Source organism: Apium graveolens, chromosome 3 (assembly GCF_009905375.1).
Source record: "Apium graveolens cultivar Ventura chromosome 3, ASM990537v1, whole genome shotgun sequence".
Classification (NCBI taxonomy): Eukaryota; Viridiplantae; Streptophyta; class Magnoliopsida; order Apiales; family Apiaceae; genus Apium; species Apium graveolens.
The window spans coordinates 1,528,314-1,543,897 of NC_133649.1; the positions used below are offsets into that span (position 1 = coordinate 1,528,314).

Below are 15,584 nucleotides of genomic sequence, written 5' to 3' on the forward strand. Positions count from 1 at the left end.
TGTACAAGTGAAGAACAATATAAAATACAGTAATAAAATAAGATCTTCACTTGCTTCTTTTCCTGTTCACTCCAGTACTTTGTTGACTATTGCATCTTTGTACTAGAGAAGAACGGTTGCTTTTTCTGTTGTTCCTGAAATTCGGCTACCACATCTCAGTTGTCTCTATCAACCCATGTGCCTCTGTTTGTAGGTACAACTACCCCTTATCAACGGCTAATCATCAGAACATCCGTTGAAGCTTTCATCCGTTGATGCACTCATCCGTTGAAGGATGTTATCCGTTGAAGCTTTCATCCGTTGATGCAATCATCCGTTGAAGGATGTTATCCGTTGATGACTTTATCCGTTGAAGCTTTAGAGACATCCGTTGAAGCTTAGCTTCTCATCCGTTGAAGGTCTTTAAGTCATCCGTTGATACCACTTCACTTATACAAAATTACAAGGCATGAAGTATTTACAATTGGCCTTCCTATCTGCATATCATCTAGTAGTCAACATGACTCATAGTTTCTCTCAACTTCCAAGAATTACATTTTAAATACAGAGACTGAAATATGCTACAACACTAGACTTATTTCTAAGTAAAGCTACACCATCAACGGATAGCCAAAGTGGTCTTATCCGTTGAGGCTACAGACACTAAATTTCTACTTAAGTATTTTGTTAAACATATCATCAAACTAATGCACATACATTCCTAACAAGAGCCCAGTGCCCAATTTGGCAATAACCCTAGGAGACTCCGGGACACGTGACAACATCACCGCCGTCCAGGTGACCCGGATCCAGAACCTCCAACGGTCCGGATCCGGAGGTACGTTGGCTCATCACAGACGTCCACGCGTCCTTCAGTCCAAAAACTCACCTACGACCCTAATCAAATGTACAAACCCCTAAACCCTAATGGGAAGCCTATAAAAGGCTGGACAAAAGGTGTATTGGGGGTTACTTAATCTTTTCTATTTAAACACCTACACACACCACATATATCTGTATAATTCCTATTTTACCCTTTCTTCTTCGATACCCTTTCTTCTCCGATATTCCTTTTCATTCTCACATCGGAGGTGCCGCAGGGACGCCACCCCCCTCCGGTAACGTTTTACAGGAGTCCATCCTACAACTACACCACAGACCACTGTCACTTCTGTTCAAATGGAGGTTGAGTCCGGATAGGATAAGGAGAGGACCCCGGGGTGTTCTGGAATTATCACATATTACTAGCCAATAAGCAGTTACTCAACTTCATAAATATGAGATTTTTTGGGTTTTGACAAAAATTAAATGTAGATATAGACCATAACGGATAATATCCTATTTTTGTGAAGTTAATCGTGCTTGGTACGCCTATCATATTGACCAGATGATCATTCATGATACATCTCATGTAACATATGTTGTAGTTGTGAGAAATATAGATACATAATTTTTCAAAACTTATTCGAACAATTGATCGTAACTACAATCTCAGATCATCCAAATTAAAGAATCAATATTATAAATTTTTACAAGTATACAATGTATATTTATTACAAAAATATAAATTTAAACCAATCGATCATAACTGTAATCTCGGTTAATTCAAATTAATGAATCGATATAACAAACTCATGCATATTTACGATACTAGGTATTGAAACAAATTTATACCAACTTTTGTAAGAAGAGACAATAAAATTCAATATACATGTAAAAAAGAAATCCATCCATAGAATATTATAGGGTCATTTGTTTAATCCGATTTTTTATTTTTGAAAGATTAATATTTGTGAAAAATTAATAATCCAAACACAAAATGGTTAAGATCATTTGGTAAAAAAGTTTGTAAACTCCTCTAAATTAGTATATTTACTTTCATAATTACATTTTAAGAGAATATAAGAATGGTTAAGTTATCATATTGATTATTTTAAGAGGAATTATAAAAAATCAACAGTAATAGAAAGATGTTTAAAAATATGACGTGATGTGATTGGAGCAATGTATTTTACCAATTTAGATCATCATAAGGAGTTTTTAATGAGAGATAAAGATGATTATTAAGATTATTACTCCCCGTCCCAAAATGTTGTTTCCATATTGATTTTTTATATTGTTCATGGTAAGCGATTAATTACTAATTTACGTCTAATCTATAAAATCAAACATAAACATGAGTGATTATGTTGAATTTGTATGTATAAGTAATTTAATATAACAAAGTATTTATATTAAATACTAATACGAAATTAAAGATATTAACCATCAAAAGTGTGCATTGGCAAATATGTCCAACAAAAATAGGAAACGTTTTTAGGCACGGAGGGAGTAATCCTTAAGAATGAAATAAAGTTCGATCCAAATAATCTCAACAAGATAATAAGCGGAGATAGAAATCGGAGGTTGCGGGGGTGAATTTTTTTTAGCAGTAACTAATATATATATTTTAATTTATTTTATATTAAATAAATTAATATTTTTTTTAACAATTTTAATATATAAATATACTTGAATTCACGTATCTAAATTTATAACTATTGTAAATATCATTAGTTTTAATACTATATTCATATAATTTATATATATTTTTGAGAGGGCGAAATTTATAACTATTCTTCTAATAAGAAGAATTTTAAATATTAATAAAAAATTAATATTTATTATCAACCAAAAAGCTGAATGAAATTTCTAAATTTTAAAAGAAAAATGAAAATTATGGGATGGAGAGAGCAAAAGAGCCCGATAAATTTGATTAATCGCGATATATATGTGCTCCGTAACGATTAAGAAGAAATTTGTTCAAAAATAATAATTTTAAAAATCGGTCAAAAATCTGGCAAAAAGATAATTAATCGGTTAAAATTACATCCTATATAAAATTAGTGTAAGACACTTAAAATGGTACAACTAGATGGTTTGGTCGTCAGGGTTAATAAGGTCATTTAAAAACTAAAGTTAACTATCCACTTCACACTAGAGCCGTCAATTTCGTACACGACACGAAAACGACACAAAAATAACAGGTTTGGTTTGACATTTTTGGTACACGAACACGAAAGTACATAGATGAATTTAGTCGGTTTTGGGTTTACACTTGGGTACACGACATGAAACGAAAATACACGAAATAAATAAATATTTAAATAAATTTATAAAAATTATATGAATACATATATCTTATAATAATAGTTTACATATAATATTTACAGAATATATATACAAAATAGATTCGAATTTAAATTTCATAAGACTTGACTGCACTTGAGTTTTTATGACTTATTGACTTAAGACTCGACTAATAAAAACTTAATATTTAAATATATATTTTATTAATCTTTTTTTATTATTATTTTTAAATTACACGAAACGTACACGAAATGAAAGTACACGAATACGAAACGAAACCTTAACGGTTCGGGTTTGAGTTAGATATTCATGACACGAAACATGAAAGTACACGAAAAGTACACGGGTTTGGTTTGACATTTTTGGTACACGAACACGAAAGTACATGGATGAATTTAGTGCCGGTTTTGGGTTTACACTTGTGTACACGACATAAAACGAAAATACACGAAATAAATAAATATTTAAATAAATTTATCTAAATTATATGAATACATATATCTTATAATAATAGTTTACATATAATATTTACAAAATATAGATACAAAATAGATTCAAATTTAAATTTCATAAGACTTGACTGCATTTGAGTCTTTATGACTTATTGACTTAAGACTCGACTAATAAAAACTTAATATTTAAATATATATTTTTTTAATCTTTTTATTATTATTATTTTTAAATTACACGAAACACGACACGAAACATATACACGAAATGAAAGTACACGAATACGAAACGAAACCTTAACGGTTTGGGTTTGGGTTAGACATTCATTACACGAAACATGAAAGTACACGACACGAAAGTACACGAAACGAACGAATTGTCAGCTCTACTTCACACACACGCTCTTGGATTGTACTAACATTATATTGAGTAAAATCGACAAAATTTTAATAATTTTTAATTTCAAAGTATAATATATTTATTTTATTTATTCTATTATACTATTATAATAGTTAATAAATTGTATAACAAACACAATAAATAAGTAATTAAGAAATTGAACTATAAATATAAAAAAATAAAACAATTATTATATTATATATACGTGTGTGTATGTAATAAAAGCAACAATTATCTTGATAAAAATAAAAATTAATAAAAATTAATAAATTATTTATTAATCGGGTTAAAATAATATCATTTTTTTTACAAAAAATTGAAATGTGCAAGTTTGATTTAAAATATTGTTGAATATATACTTTCTTTTTTATCTTATAATATAAAAAAACCCATTTAGATTATATTTAGGTATAAATATTACATGTATTTTGGTTTTTAAAAAAAATTAAATTTAGAGTACATCATCAATCCCATAAAACATAAAAACAAGAAAGAAATTTAATAATGATAATAATAATAATAATAAAACTATTATAATTTCAAATTGAATGCAAATAGAATAAAATATAAAATATATTATATTTATTTCATTTATTCTAATATTCCATTTTAATACTTAATAATATGTATAATAAACACAAAAGATAATTAATTAAGAAATTAAACTATTATTACAATTATAAACTGATATAAAATCATATTAAAATATTATATTTATATAATACAAACAACAATTATCGTAATAAAAATAAATCTAAGTAAGAATTAACGAATTATTTGTTAATCGTGTTAAAGTCGATCATTTTTTTTAAAAATAATCCGAATGGGTGAGTTTGATTAAAAAAATTATAAAAAAATCATTTTAATTTTTATCATTTAAAATAAGAAAAATATTGAAATTATATTTACGTATATATATTACTGGCGTTTTGTTTCATTTTGTAAAAGTGGTAAATTATGAATTAGCTTTTAAAAAATTTTGAGTGCATGAATTTTATAAAACACAAAAATTAGGAAGAAATATAATAATAACATAAAAAACTATTATAATCAAAATTGAAAAACAAGTTAATAAAATATATTTAAAAGTACTATCACAAAAAAATGTAAAATAGTTTTTTCAAAATCATTGCTAAAACCAAAAAAAATATGAAATATTGGCAAGATGCAAACGACAAAAAACTTTGCAATTTTTTATCAAATTCCAAAATATTAAGAAAAGAAAATATATAAATAAAATAAAAATAACTATGTAAACATATTATGTAAACTATAATTATATACGATTAAATAATATTAAAAGTATTATATTGTATATAATACATGAAATAATTTGATTTAAATTATTTTTGATTAAATTATTTTTAGTTTTATTTTATAAAATAAGGAACACATTTAAATTATATGAAATACTAATATTAAGAGAATTAATTCCTTAGTAGGAGAAATATATAGATAAATTGTGAAATGAAAGATTATATGATTTTAGTAAGTAAAAATGATACCACACAAAAGTAAAAAATATTTAACGACACAACATAAAAGTTAAAAACATTTAATGGTACCAAATGAAAAAAGTCAATTTTATAATGATTTAATTCATAATTTTATAACGTTCCTTTAACGTTTGTACACACAGTGCTATTAGATGGATGGATCCTATATACAATGGTACAACTCAAGGGTGAGCAGAAAACCGCAAAAAACGTCTGCACCGCACCAAACTACACCGCAAAATGCGATTTTTAATTTTTGTGGTGCGGTTGCGGTTTGAATTTTTAATAAACCGCGCGGTGCGGTGCGGGTTGTGGTTTTAAATTTCTGAAATGCGGTTAAAACCGCACCGCATTATTTAATATATATATATATAAACACACTTATATTCCTATCGGGTAATATAAAGAACCATTTTATATTCTTAGTTAAACTGAATTTCACCAGATGGCCATAGCATCCTTATTAGTTAGAATTATATGTTAAATTCATTAAGGAATTCAAATGGACCACACGATCTTCTGACAAATAAAAAAGAGACTACACAATCTCTTGTTAGTATTTCTTCACTAGGAAAACCAAAATCCAAGTAATTATACTAGTGAACTAAGATGTTGCATTCTGATTGACTAAAACTTTTTTCGAAAATTTGATTAAATTTAAGTTTTGTATTTAATTAATTTTTTTTGAACTTGTAAAGTATAAACCGCAGTGAACCTCACCACACCGCACCGCATTTTCGTGGTGTGATTTATGCGGTTTTCGAGTGTACACGGTGCGGTTGCGGTTTGAAAATTTGAGCAAACCACATGTGCGGTTTGATTTACGCTTTGAGGAAAAAACCGCGCCGCCCGCACCGCGCTCACCCCTAGTACAACTTACAAGTCAATGTCAAATGGTAACACTTAGAAAAGCAAAACAAAGAGGGTACTATTCATAATTTCCCTACAAATTAGGAAGAAATACAAAAAAATTGTAAAATATTATTATAAACGCCGCAAGATGCAAATTCTAAACAACTTTTTAATTTTTTTTATCAAACTCCACAAGTTTAAAAAAATATATATATAAATAAAAAATAATTACGTAAACACAATATATAATATGATTAAAATATTCTATTTAAAAATTTATAATGTGAAAAAAATCAAATAATGAAAGAAATAAAATAAATTATAACACGTAAGTTATATTTAGGTTATTAATATCAAATACAATAATAAAAACATAATAATAACTAAATATATAAGTACAAAAAGTATAATTTTTAAAAAATTACATTTTTCATGAAAAACATAAAATTTATTTACAAAATAAAATTAATATTATTAAAAATTAATTGAATAGAGAATAAATATTTAAAAAAATTATATAAAGAAATGATAATCAATCCCATACATACAAAGCTAGTACTTAAAATTCTGGAAAACATTGTTCAAAATTTATGTACAACATAAATTCGGCCACGATGGAGGCTTATCCTCCCCTGTATTTATGCCATCATCACCTTTTTTTCAAAAAGCACCGGTACTCCCTTCGTCCCTAAAAACGTTTCCTCTTTGTGTTGGACACGTTTGCCAATGCACACTTTTGATCGTTAATATCTTTAAATTCGTATTAGTATAAATTTAAAAATTTCACTGTATTAAAGTACTGATAAATACGAATCCAACGAGATCACTCATGACTATGTTTGATATTATAGATTATACGTAAATTAGTAGTCAATCGCTTACCGTGAACAGTACCGAAAGTCAAATTAGGCAACGTATATTGGGACGGAGGGAGTATTAATTTATCAGACCTATAGACACTGCGAGGAGGCATACCGAATCTTTTCGGACAGATAATACATATTAATCTTTCTACCAGTCATTTTTTATTTATTAAATCTAAAACAATAAAATAAAATAAATTAGAAAGAGATTGATCTGTAGAGTGATGGACATAGACAGCTGAGTATGTAATGTGTACAGTACACACCTATACTTACATTATACATACACTCTCTCTCACTTACTACACAACACAGTTCAACTAGTTGCATCTCTCTCCTTCTCATCTCTCTCACTCTCTCTCTCTAGTCTCTCCTCTCTCCCTCTCAATCTCTCCCAATCTCTCTCTCTCTCTATATCTATCTCTCTCTCTGTCTCAGATGTATAAAAATCTCTTTTGATTCCTCTTATGCCTGTGATCTAAAAAACAATCAGATTCTCCAATCTCTCTTCTCTCTCTCCTCTCTCTCTCTCTCTTCGTATATACATACAGATTTATGTATCTATACTCGTGTCTGAATTATATAAATTAGACCTAGATTCATAACCCTAATCACATGAGTGAAGCTCAAATGTCAGAAGACGACGCGGATCTCGCCGCCGCCGCCGCCGCCGCCGTCGTCAACATCCGCACCACCACCGACTACTTATCTCCATATCCAGATCAAGTCCTCGAGAACGTCCTAGAAAACGTGCTTATTTTCCTAACGTCACGGCGAGACCGGAACGCCGTGTCGTTAGTGTGTAAATCATGGTACCGTGCAGAAGCACTCACTAGATCGGAACTCTATATCGGTAATTGTTACTCGGTCTCGCCGAGACGAGCCACGGACCGGTTTAAGCGAGTCCGGTCCGTGGTATTAAAGGGGAAACCAAGGTTTGCTGATTTTAGTTTGATGCCTCCGGATTGGGGCGCTCACTTTGAACCGTGGGTTATGGAAATGATCAATGCTTATTGTGGACTCGAAAAACTTTATTTGAAACGGATGAGTGTTACGGATGATGATCTCTCGGTAATGGCTCATTCGTTTGTGAATTTTAAGGAGCTTGTGCTTGTTTGTTGTGAAGGGTTCGGTACTACTGGTCTTGCTGTTGTTGCTTCTAAGTGCAAGTGAGTTTATTAAGTTCGATATCGAATGTTTTTTAGATCTGTTAATATTAATTGTGGATTATGATGTGTTTTGTTGTTCATTTTAGTTGCTTAAGTTTGATATTGATTTGCGTTTAGATCTGTTATTGTTGTGAATTATTGATTTGGTTTGTATAATGTTGTTCTTAAAGGTGTGAAATGGTAATGGTTGATTGATACTCTGTAAATGTGTTGAGGTTAAGTTATTTTAATGTTGTAATTGATGGAGTTGTTTTACTTTAGGCAACTTCAAGTTTTTGATCTAATTGAGGCCGAGGTATCGGATGATGAAGTGGATTGGCTTTCTTGTTTCCCGGAGAGTGGAACTTGTCTTGAGTCTCTGATTTTTGATTGTGTTGAATGTCCTATAAATTTTGAGGCATTGGAGAATATAGTTGCGAAGTCGCCGGCTTTGAAAAAACTTAGAGTGAACAGGTATGTTACACTAGATCAGCTTCATCGATTGATGGTCCGTGCCCCGCAATTGACTCATTTGGGGACTGGCTCATTCAGTCCTTCGGAGAATCCTGCTGAACCGGAGCCGGATCTTGTATCTGCCTTTGCTGCTTGCAGATCATTGGTTTGCCTTTCTGGGTTTAGGGAAACTGTACCAGATTATCTACCTGCAGTGTATCCAGTCTGTGCTAACATCACTTCTCTTAACTTTAGCTATGCAAACATCACTGCAGCTGAACTCAAGCCAGTCATAAGAAATTGCCATAAACTCCAGATTTTTTGGGTACCCAATAAAGCATCTACAATTGAGCTCTTCAATCTTTATTTTTACGTTTATATTGGTTTGTATATGTTTATTCAATTTTAATCCTAAGAAACTTTTGGTGTTCAGGTACTGGATTCTATATGCGATGAAGGATTACAAGCAGTAGCTGCTACATGTAAGGATCTTCGAGAGCTTCGGGTATTTCCTTTAGATGCTTCGGAGGTTAATGATGGTCCTGTTTCTGACGTGGGTCTTCAAGCTATTTCTGAAGGGTGCAAGAAATTGCAGTCAATTTTGTATTTCTGTCAGCAGATGACTAATGCAGCTGTGATATCCATGTCTACTAACTGTCCAGATCTTGAAGTTTTCCGACTTTGTATTATTGGGCGATACCGCCCGGACCGTAGTACTGGAGAACCAATGGACGAGGGGTTTGGAGCAATTGTGAAGAATTGTAAGAAGCTTACAAGGTTAGCTGTTTCTGGTTTACTTACTGATAGGGCTTTCAGTTATATCGGACAATATGGGAAACTGGTTCGGACATTGTCATTTGCTTTCGCGGGAGACAGTGACATGGGACTGAAATACGTGCTTGAGGGTTGCTCTAAATTGGAGAAGCTTGAGATCAGGGATTGCCCTTTTGGAGATGAAGCTTTGCGATCTGGTTTGCATCACTATCACAATATGAGGTTCCTTTGGATGTCAACTTGCAGGGTAACTAGCCAGGGTTGCAGGGAGATAGCCCAACAAGTTCCTCGGGTGATTGTGGAAGTATTTAGATGGAATCAGTCTATACAAGAAGGGGAGAATTCTGATCTTGTGGACACATTGTACTTGTATAGGTCACTTGAAGGTCCCAGGGCTGATGCACCAAAATTCGTGAATATCCTCTGATTCTGCAGGATTTGTAATGTTTCAGCTGTTCGGGATCGGCTCTTCTCTGCAAGGAGGTGTATTGATCCAAAAATCTCTACTTTTTTCTCTAACATGCCTTAAATGCCTTTAAGCGGTGGCGGACCTTGTGTCCATACATGGGTTATCGAATGACAATAAACAGTGAAGCCCAAAAAATCGTTTGGATGGCACAGGTCCTGTGAACAACGGTCAGAATGAGGTGTTATCTTGATTTCGTTTGAGGAATCCATTGTTGTTGTATTGGTACAATTCAAATTTCTTAGCTACATTTTGTTTTTCAATATTCATTTAATAAAAGAAGGCTCCGAGGATACCTAGGGGAAGGCTTGTTGAGTTGCCTTACTGCTCCAGGCCAGGCGGGTTACACATATGTTGTTGTACATGTATGTCATCAAAGGGCGGAAGTTGATTAGTTTTGAATCCCGACATAGTGCAGATGATCACACCTGTGGTTTTGGTCTATACTGGTCTATTCATCGAAGCATACAAGGTTAGAATGGTATAGTGATCCCTAATTAAGTCTGTTTATTGGCTCAAACACTAGTTTTCAGATTCTAAATTGTAGCAGGTGAAGTAGTGTGATGCCTCCTTGTTGGTTTAAATATTAGTTTTCAGATTATAAGTTGTAGCAGGTGAGAACTTTGATGATGCATTCTCTTCTATCTAGCCTTCCTTTTTCTAATGTTTGTTTCTGCCTACTTTTTGCTGTTGGTAGTACTCTCCTGGCATGTTATTTTTATTTGTTAGAAATGTGATGCTAATAGTCCCAAATATGCATATCTGGACAATGTGTATTAATGTGACTGTATGTATGTGTCTCCCCTCCCTTTTCCATTAAATGTTGGAATAATCAGTTTGATAGTGAGGACCATTAATAATGTATAGAAAGCATCATACAAGTACAAAATTCAGGGCCCTTCCTTTTTCCACTATGTGGGTTCCATTTGTTAGGTGATGAGATTTTCCGAAACTTTTCAGGCAGTGTGGATAACTCTCCCTCACCCCCACCCCCATCTTAAATGAAGGAGAAGCCTGTGATTATGAAAAGTATGGTGCATATAATTGTGTTGATCTGGATAGATTTCGATCTTTTTAGCTAGCATCATATGTTTATAAAAAGAAAAGTGCATATAATCGCGGTGATCTGGATAGATTTCTACCGTCCTCGCCAGCATGGTTTGTAGTATTGTATAATGTATGTATACTGCGCATTTCTGTATATGCTTGCATGAAGTTGTGTACTAATACTGGTATGAGATGTCATACTCCTGAGGTAAAGGCTCATCATACTGTATGATTAGTCATAATCTTGTATTTGCCTTGTGGAGAGGGCAGCTCAAACCTCTGTCAAGCACTTGTCTTGTATGAAAATGGGGAGGTAGTAATAAAAACAGATGGGGAATGTCAAGAGTGGTAAAAGCAAAGGTTATAAATGCAAGTGGGATCTGAATATACAGATTGAATTGTTGATGGGAAGCAAGCTTTGCTTTTCCTTTCTTGTCTAACCATTTGTTGGTGAGTCATGAGTGGCCAAATCCTAATCTTTCATATTCTTCTTGGCTCTTGCCAACCTTGGGATATTATTGTGGCTTCATAACTATTTCTATTCTAGTATTAGTGTTGTAAAAATCGGGAATCGGCGAAGATCGGTCGAACTACCAATTTAGGATTAATTTAAAATCGAGGATTAATCAGAAAAATTAATCGGAGTAAAAATCGGATGTATTATAATATTAAATTATATTTAATGTATTATTATCATTATATTAGTTATTTATTTACAAATATATATTTATTATATCATAATTTCTGTACTTATTCATAATTAAATTAATATAGTAGTTTAATTTTAATAAATAATTATATATACTCCAATAAAGAAAAATTCGTAAAAATTAATCGGATTTCAAAGATTGAATCGGTCGAATACTTTGTAGGAGATTAATCGGGTGAATCGGGGATTTATCAAGAATTTTTAGAACACCAGTATACAACAATAATTTGAACTATCCATCAGCATTTCGTTCTATATACAGCCATTAGTTTGTCATCTTAATCAGGTCTCGCTTATTCTGTCACCGATCATATTTCCACCTTTTATTCAATCATATTAAACAAATCGATAGTTACCAAAAAATTGTATTACTTTTCTAAAACATTAACATAACAAACACTTAAATTACCATATTAATTTAAAGTGGACAATAGTTTTAGGATAGACAGAGTAGGAAATGTGGCCACGATGAATGGCACCGAGGGAGTACGTGAAAATATGAGTTATGCCCTTTTGCGGAGAGTCTGTTGAGGCAAATCAGTGGATGAAGTAAGCAAGAGTTTAAGCAGTAAATAATGCTTAATTACTAGCAAGTGATGCTCCACTTCTCTACTTTTTCCCATTATTAGTTTTTAATTAATTGCTATATCTATGTCTTTTGTGTTCACCTTTTCTGCTGCACTTTCTGATTTCATTTTAGTGGCTTTTAATGCTTGTCACTTTTATACACTTAATTAATAATTCCTTAATTCTTTCATCCTCGATAGAGAGAGAAAATATATCCTTCCTTTTTATCTATTTGACCTCACCATATGTATATAAATCTTATCACAGATATGTAGAATATTTGTATGATCCTTTTTGATGAACGATATACACTACAAGAAAACAGGGTAAAATCGACCAGACATAACCGACCGACGTCGATTTGGTCACCTTAAAACCGACCGACGTCAGTGGTCGGTTATATGGTTTGATCCTCCGGTTATCGGAGTTTATAAATGATTTCGTTGGATTTAATTACTATTATTTAATCATTAAATTTACTAGTTTGGTGGAATGATTTTGAGTAGTATAGGTTATTGATTGAATTGGAGATTTGGTCGTGAATATTGTTTGGTTGTGAATATTGTTTGGTTGTTCGGTTGTTTAATTTGGTTTTGTATAGGTACTGCAGAAAAACCTGCAATTTTTTTTTAAAATCAGACCTTAAAACCGACCGACAATAGACATAACCGACCACTTTTGACCATTACAAAAATCAGAAAATCGACCGTCAGGTGACATAACCGACCACCTTTTTCATAAAACCGACCGTCTCCTTTAAAGGGTGGTCGGTTTTAGGACGGTCGTTTATGACATTTAAGTCAGCTTCTGGTGTAAAACCGACCGATATGCAGAATTTGATCACGGTCGGTTATGAGTTCCAGTTAGAGGTGGCCAACCGTGCGGGTCGGGCGGTCCGGGCCGGGTTGGAAGCGGGTTGTAACCGGGAAACCTGGACACTGAACTGACCGAATCGGGCCGTGCTGTGCGTGAACTTAAAGGAAGTAACTCGGATTCGGCACTGAAGTCGTGTGCGTGCCAGGCGGTTCATGGGTTGGCGGGTTACTCGGTTCACGGGCTGAAAGCTCACGGGTTCACGGGCTTGACACTTGAATTGATTTTATTTATATCTGCTGTCTGCTGACATCTGCTGTCCATGTGACATATAAGCTCATCATCTCCCCGGGCCGAATAAATGCATCCCTATCCATCATGTCACATAATCTGTTTTTTTAATTAAATGTGTGAGAAAACTCGAAATTATTTACATAATTTATTCGAAATTAGTATATCAATATTTATTAAAATATAAGCTCATAATATAATTAATAAAATGTAACACTTAATAATTTTTTTATTTTAAGTTTTTGGTTAAAAAGAGGACGGTACCTCTTATAAATTTTATTAATTAAAAAAATTACAAATGATGTGAGAGGTCTCCTCTCTAAAAAAATGGAACAAACCGTATCAAACATTAAAAAAATTACAAATCAAATAATATTAAAACATTAAAAAAAATACATTAAATATTTGTTCTACAGTGCGTGACGCACACTCGTGCGGGCTGTGCGGGTTATGCGGTCTGCATAGTTCGTGCGGCTCGTGCGGGTTTCGCATGTGCGGGCTCGTGCGTGTTAGTGTCGGTCCCGGTTTTTTAAAATTAAATTCGTATTCGGTTCGCTTCTTTTGGCGGGTTGTGCGGGTTTGAACCGACCCGAATATTTTACGGTTTCCGTACGAGCCGGTCCCGAATGAGCGGTTCGAACCCGCACGTTTGGCCACCTCTAGTTCTAGTCAACTTTTTAAAAATAGGCATAACCGACCACCAATGGTCGGTTATGACTCAGTGACGTGCTGACACGTGTGCACACGTGTACACAGTGACCTCACATTTCAGTAAAATGCCCAGGCACTTAACCGACCACAGTGTTAGTCGATTACGAGAGTTAAACCCGACCAAAAGTTATAACCGACCACGCCCTGTGGTCGGTTATAACCCTTTTAACCGACCGCTTTGCCTCTTAAACGACCGTTTTTTACGGTCGGTTTTGTCCTGTTTTCTTGTAGTGATCGTAGGTAAGTTTTTTAAATTAACAAGATATAACTGATAATTTTTTTTAAAAAGGGTTAAGCAATTTAACTATGTAAATTTTAAATATAATAAATTAATAATCTATATAAATTAAGTTGTAAATTTGTTAAACTTTGTAATTTATATAATGATGTACATGATATGGATCATACAAAAGTTGTTCGAAGCGTTAATGCAGTGGTTGAGTCTTTGTATCTATTGTGGAAAGTCAGGAATTTGACTCCTACATATGCCTGTGTAATGTAGTGCTTGAACTACATAGGTTGAGATATGTGTGAGTTTACTATGAAAAATGGGAAAAAAATTGGCATGTAATGCTTTGTACATTCTTTCTTTGTGAAGTTAAAATATTTTGATCCATATTAATGATCTAGTCTCATATGAATCTTTTTTTTGGTGTCATGAATCCAATTTTCATTTTATCCGGAAAAAATATTTTTTGGAATTTTTCAAATTGTTACTAGTATTAATAATTAGTATAGTATCTCTTTATATAAATACTCATCAAGAATCTGTTGAATGGTCATATTCATGATCAGTAGATAGTAATTTAGTCATCCTCCATTAACAGTTTTCCTTTGGCCACTTTAAAAGAGTGATAGCTAAGTAAATGATCTTCATTTGTTTTGAATTCACACCTATTGAAATAATTGTCAAATAGTTTCATCACTTTAGTCTTATTATCCATCCAAACACAGCCTTCAAAGACCAACCTTACATTATGGGCCATGAGCTATTGTAGATGCATTCATTTGATTGGACAGAAGAATGAGAGATAAAGTTGGATATATGTTAAATCTTTTGTAAATAATAATTTAGGGGGAGGTAGAGCATAATTGCACAAAAGACTCTTCTAATCATTGTCCTTAATTCTTAATGGCTATGAATTTGAATGTATGATATTTCTCAAACAAAATTGTTTTAAATTTCTTTTTGAAGAATGATATGTTTGTTGATTTATCTAGTATAAATTTATAATCTAATATTTAAGTGTATTTTTTATACTTATACACTTTGATATTAATAATTTTGTATTTTTAACTTATTTATTAATTATTTTATATTTTTAACTCGTGGTGCCGTGATGTATAAGATTTTGAACAAAACATATCAAAATTAAAATGAAACTTCATCCTCAAAAGAGCCTATCTTCTTTAATCCACCGATCGTAGAAGCCATTT

The 15,584-nt window shown here is 32.4% G+C and overlaps 1 protein-coding gene across 1 annotated transcript; it reads left to right on the top strand.

Annotated features, from left to right (window-relative positions):
- Nucleotides 1-7,456: 7,456 nt before the first annotated feature.
- Nucleotides 7,457-10,673, top strand: LOC141711349 (transport inhibitor response 1-like protein). Its single transcript, XM_074513746.1, has 3 exons — nt 7,457-8,337; nt 8,599-9,094; nt 9,203-10,673. The coding sequence occupies exons 1-3, from the start codon at nt 7,784-7,786 to the stop codon at nt 9,968-9,970; spliced, it is 1,818 nt and encodes a 605-aa protein (XP_074369847.1). The 5' UTR covers nt 7,457-7,783; the 3' UTR covers nt 9,971-10,673.
- Nucleotides 10,674-15,584: the final 4,911 nt, after the last annotated feature.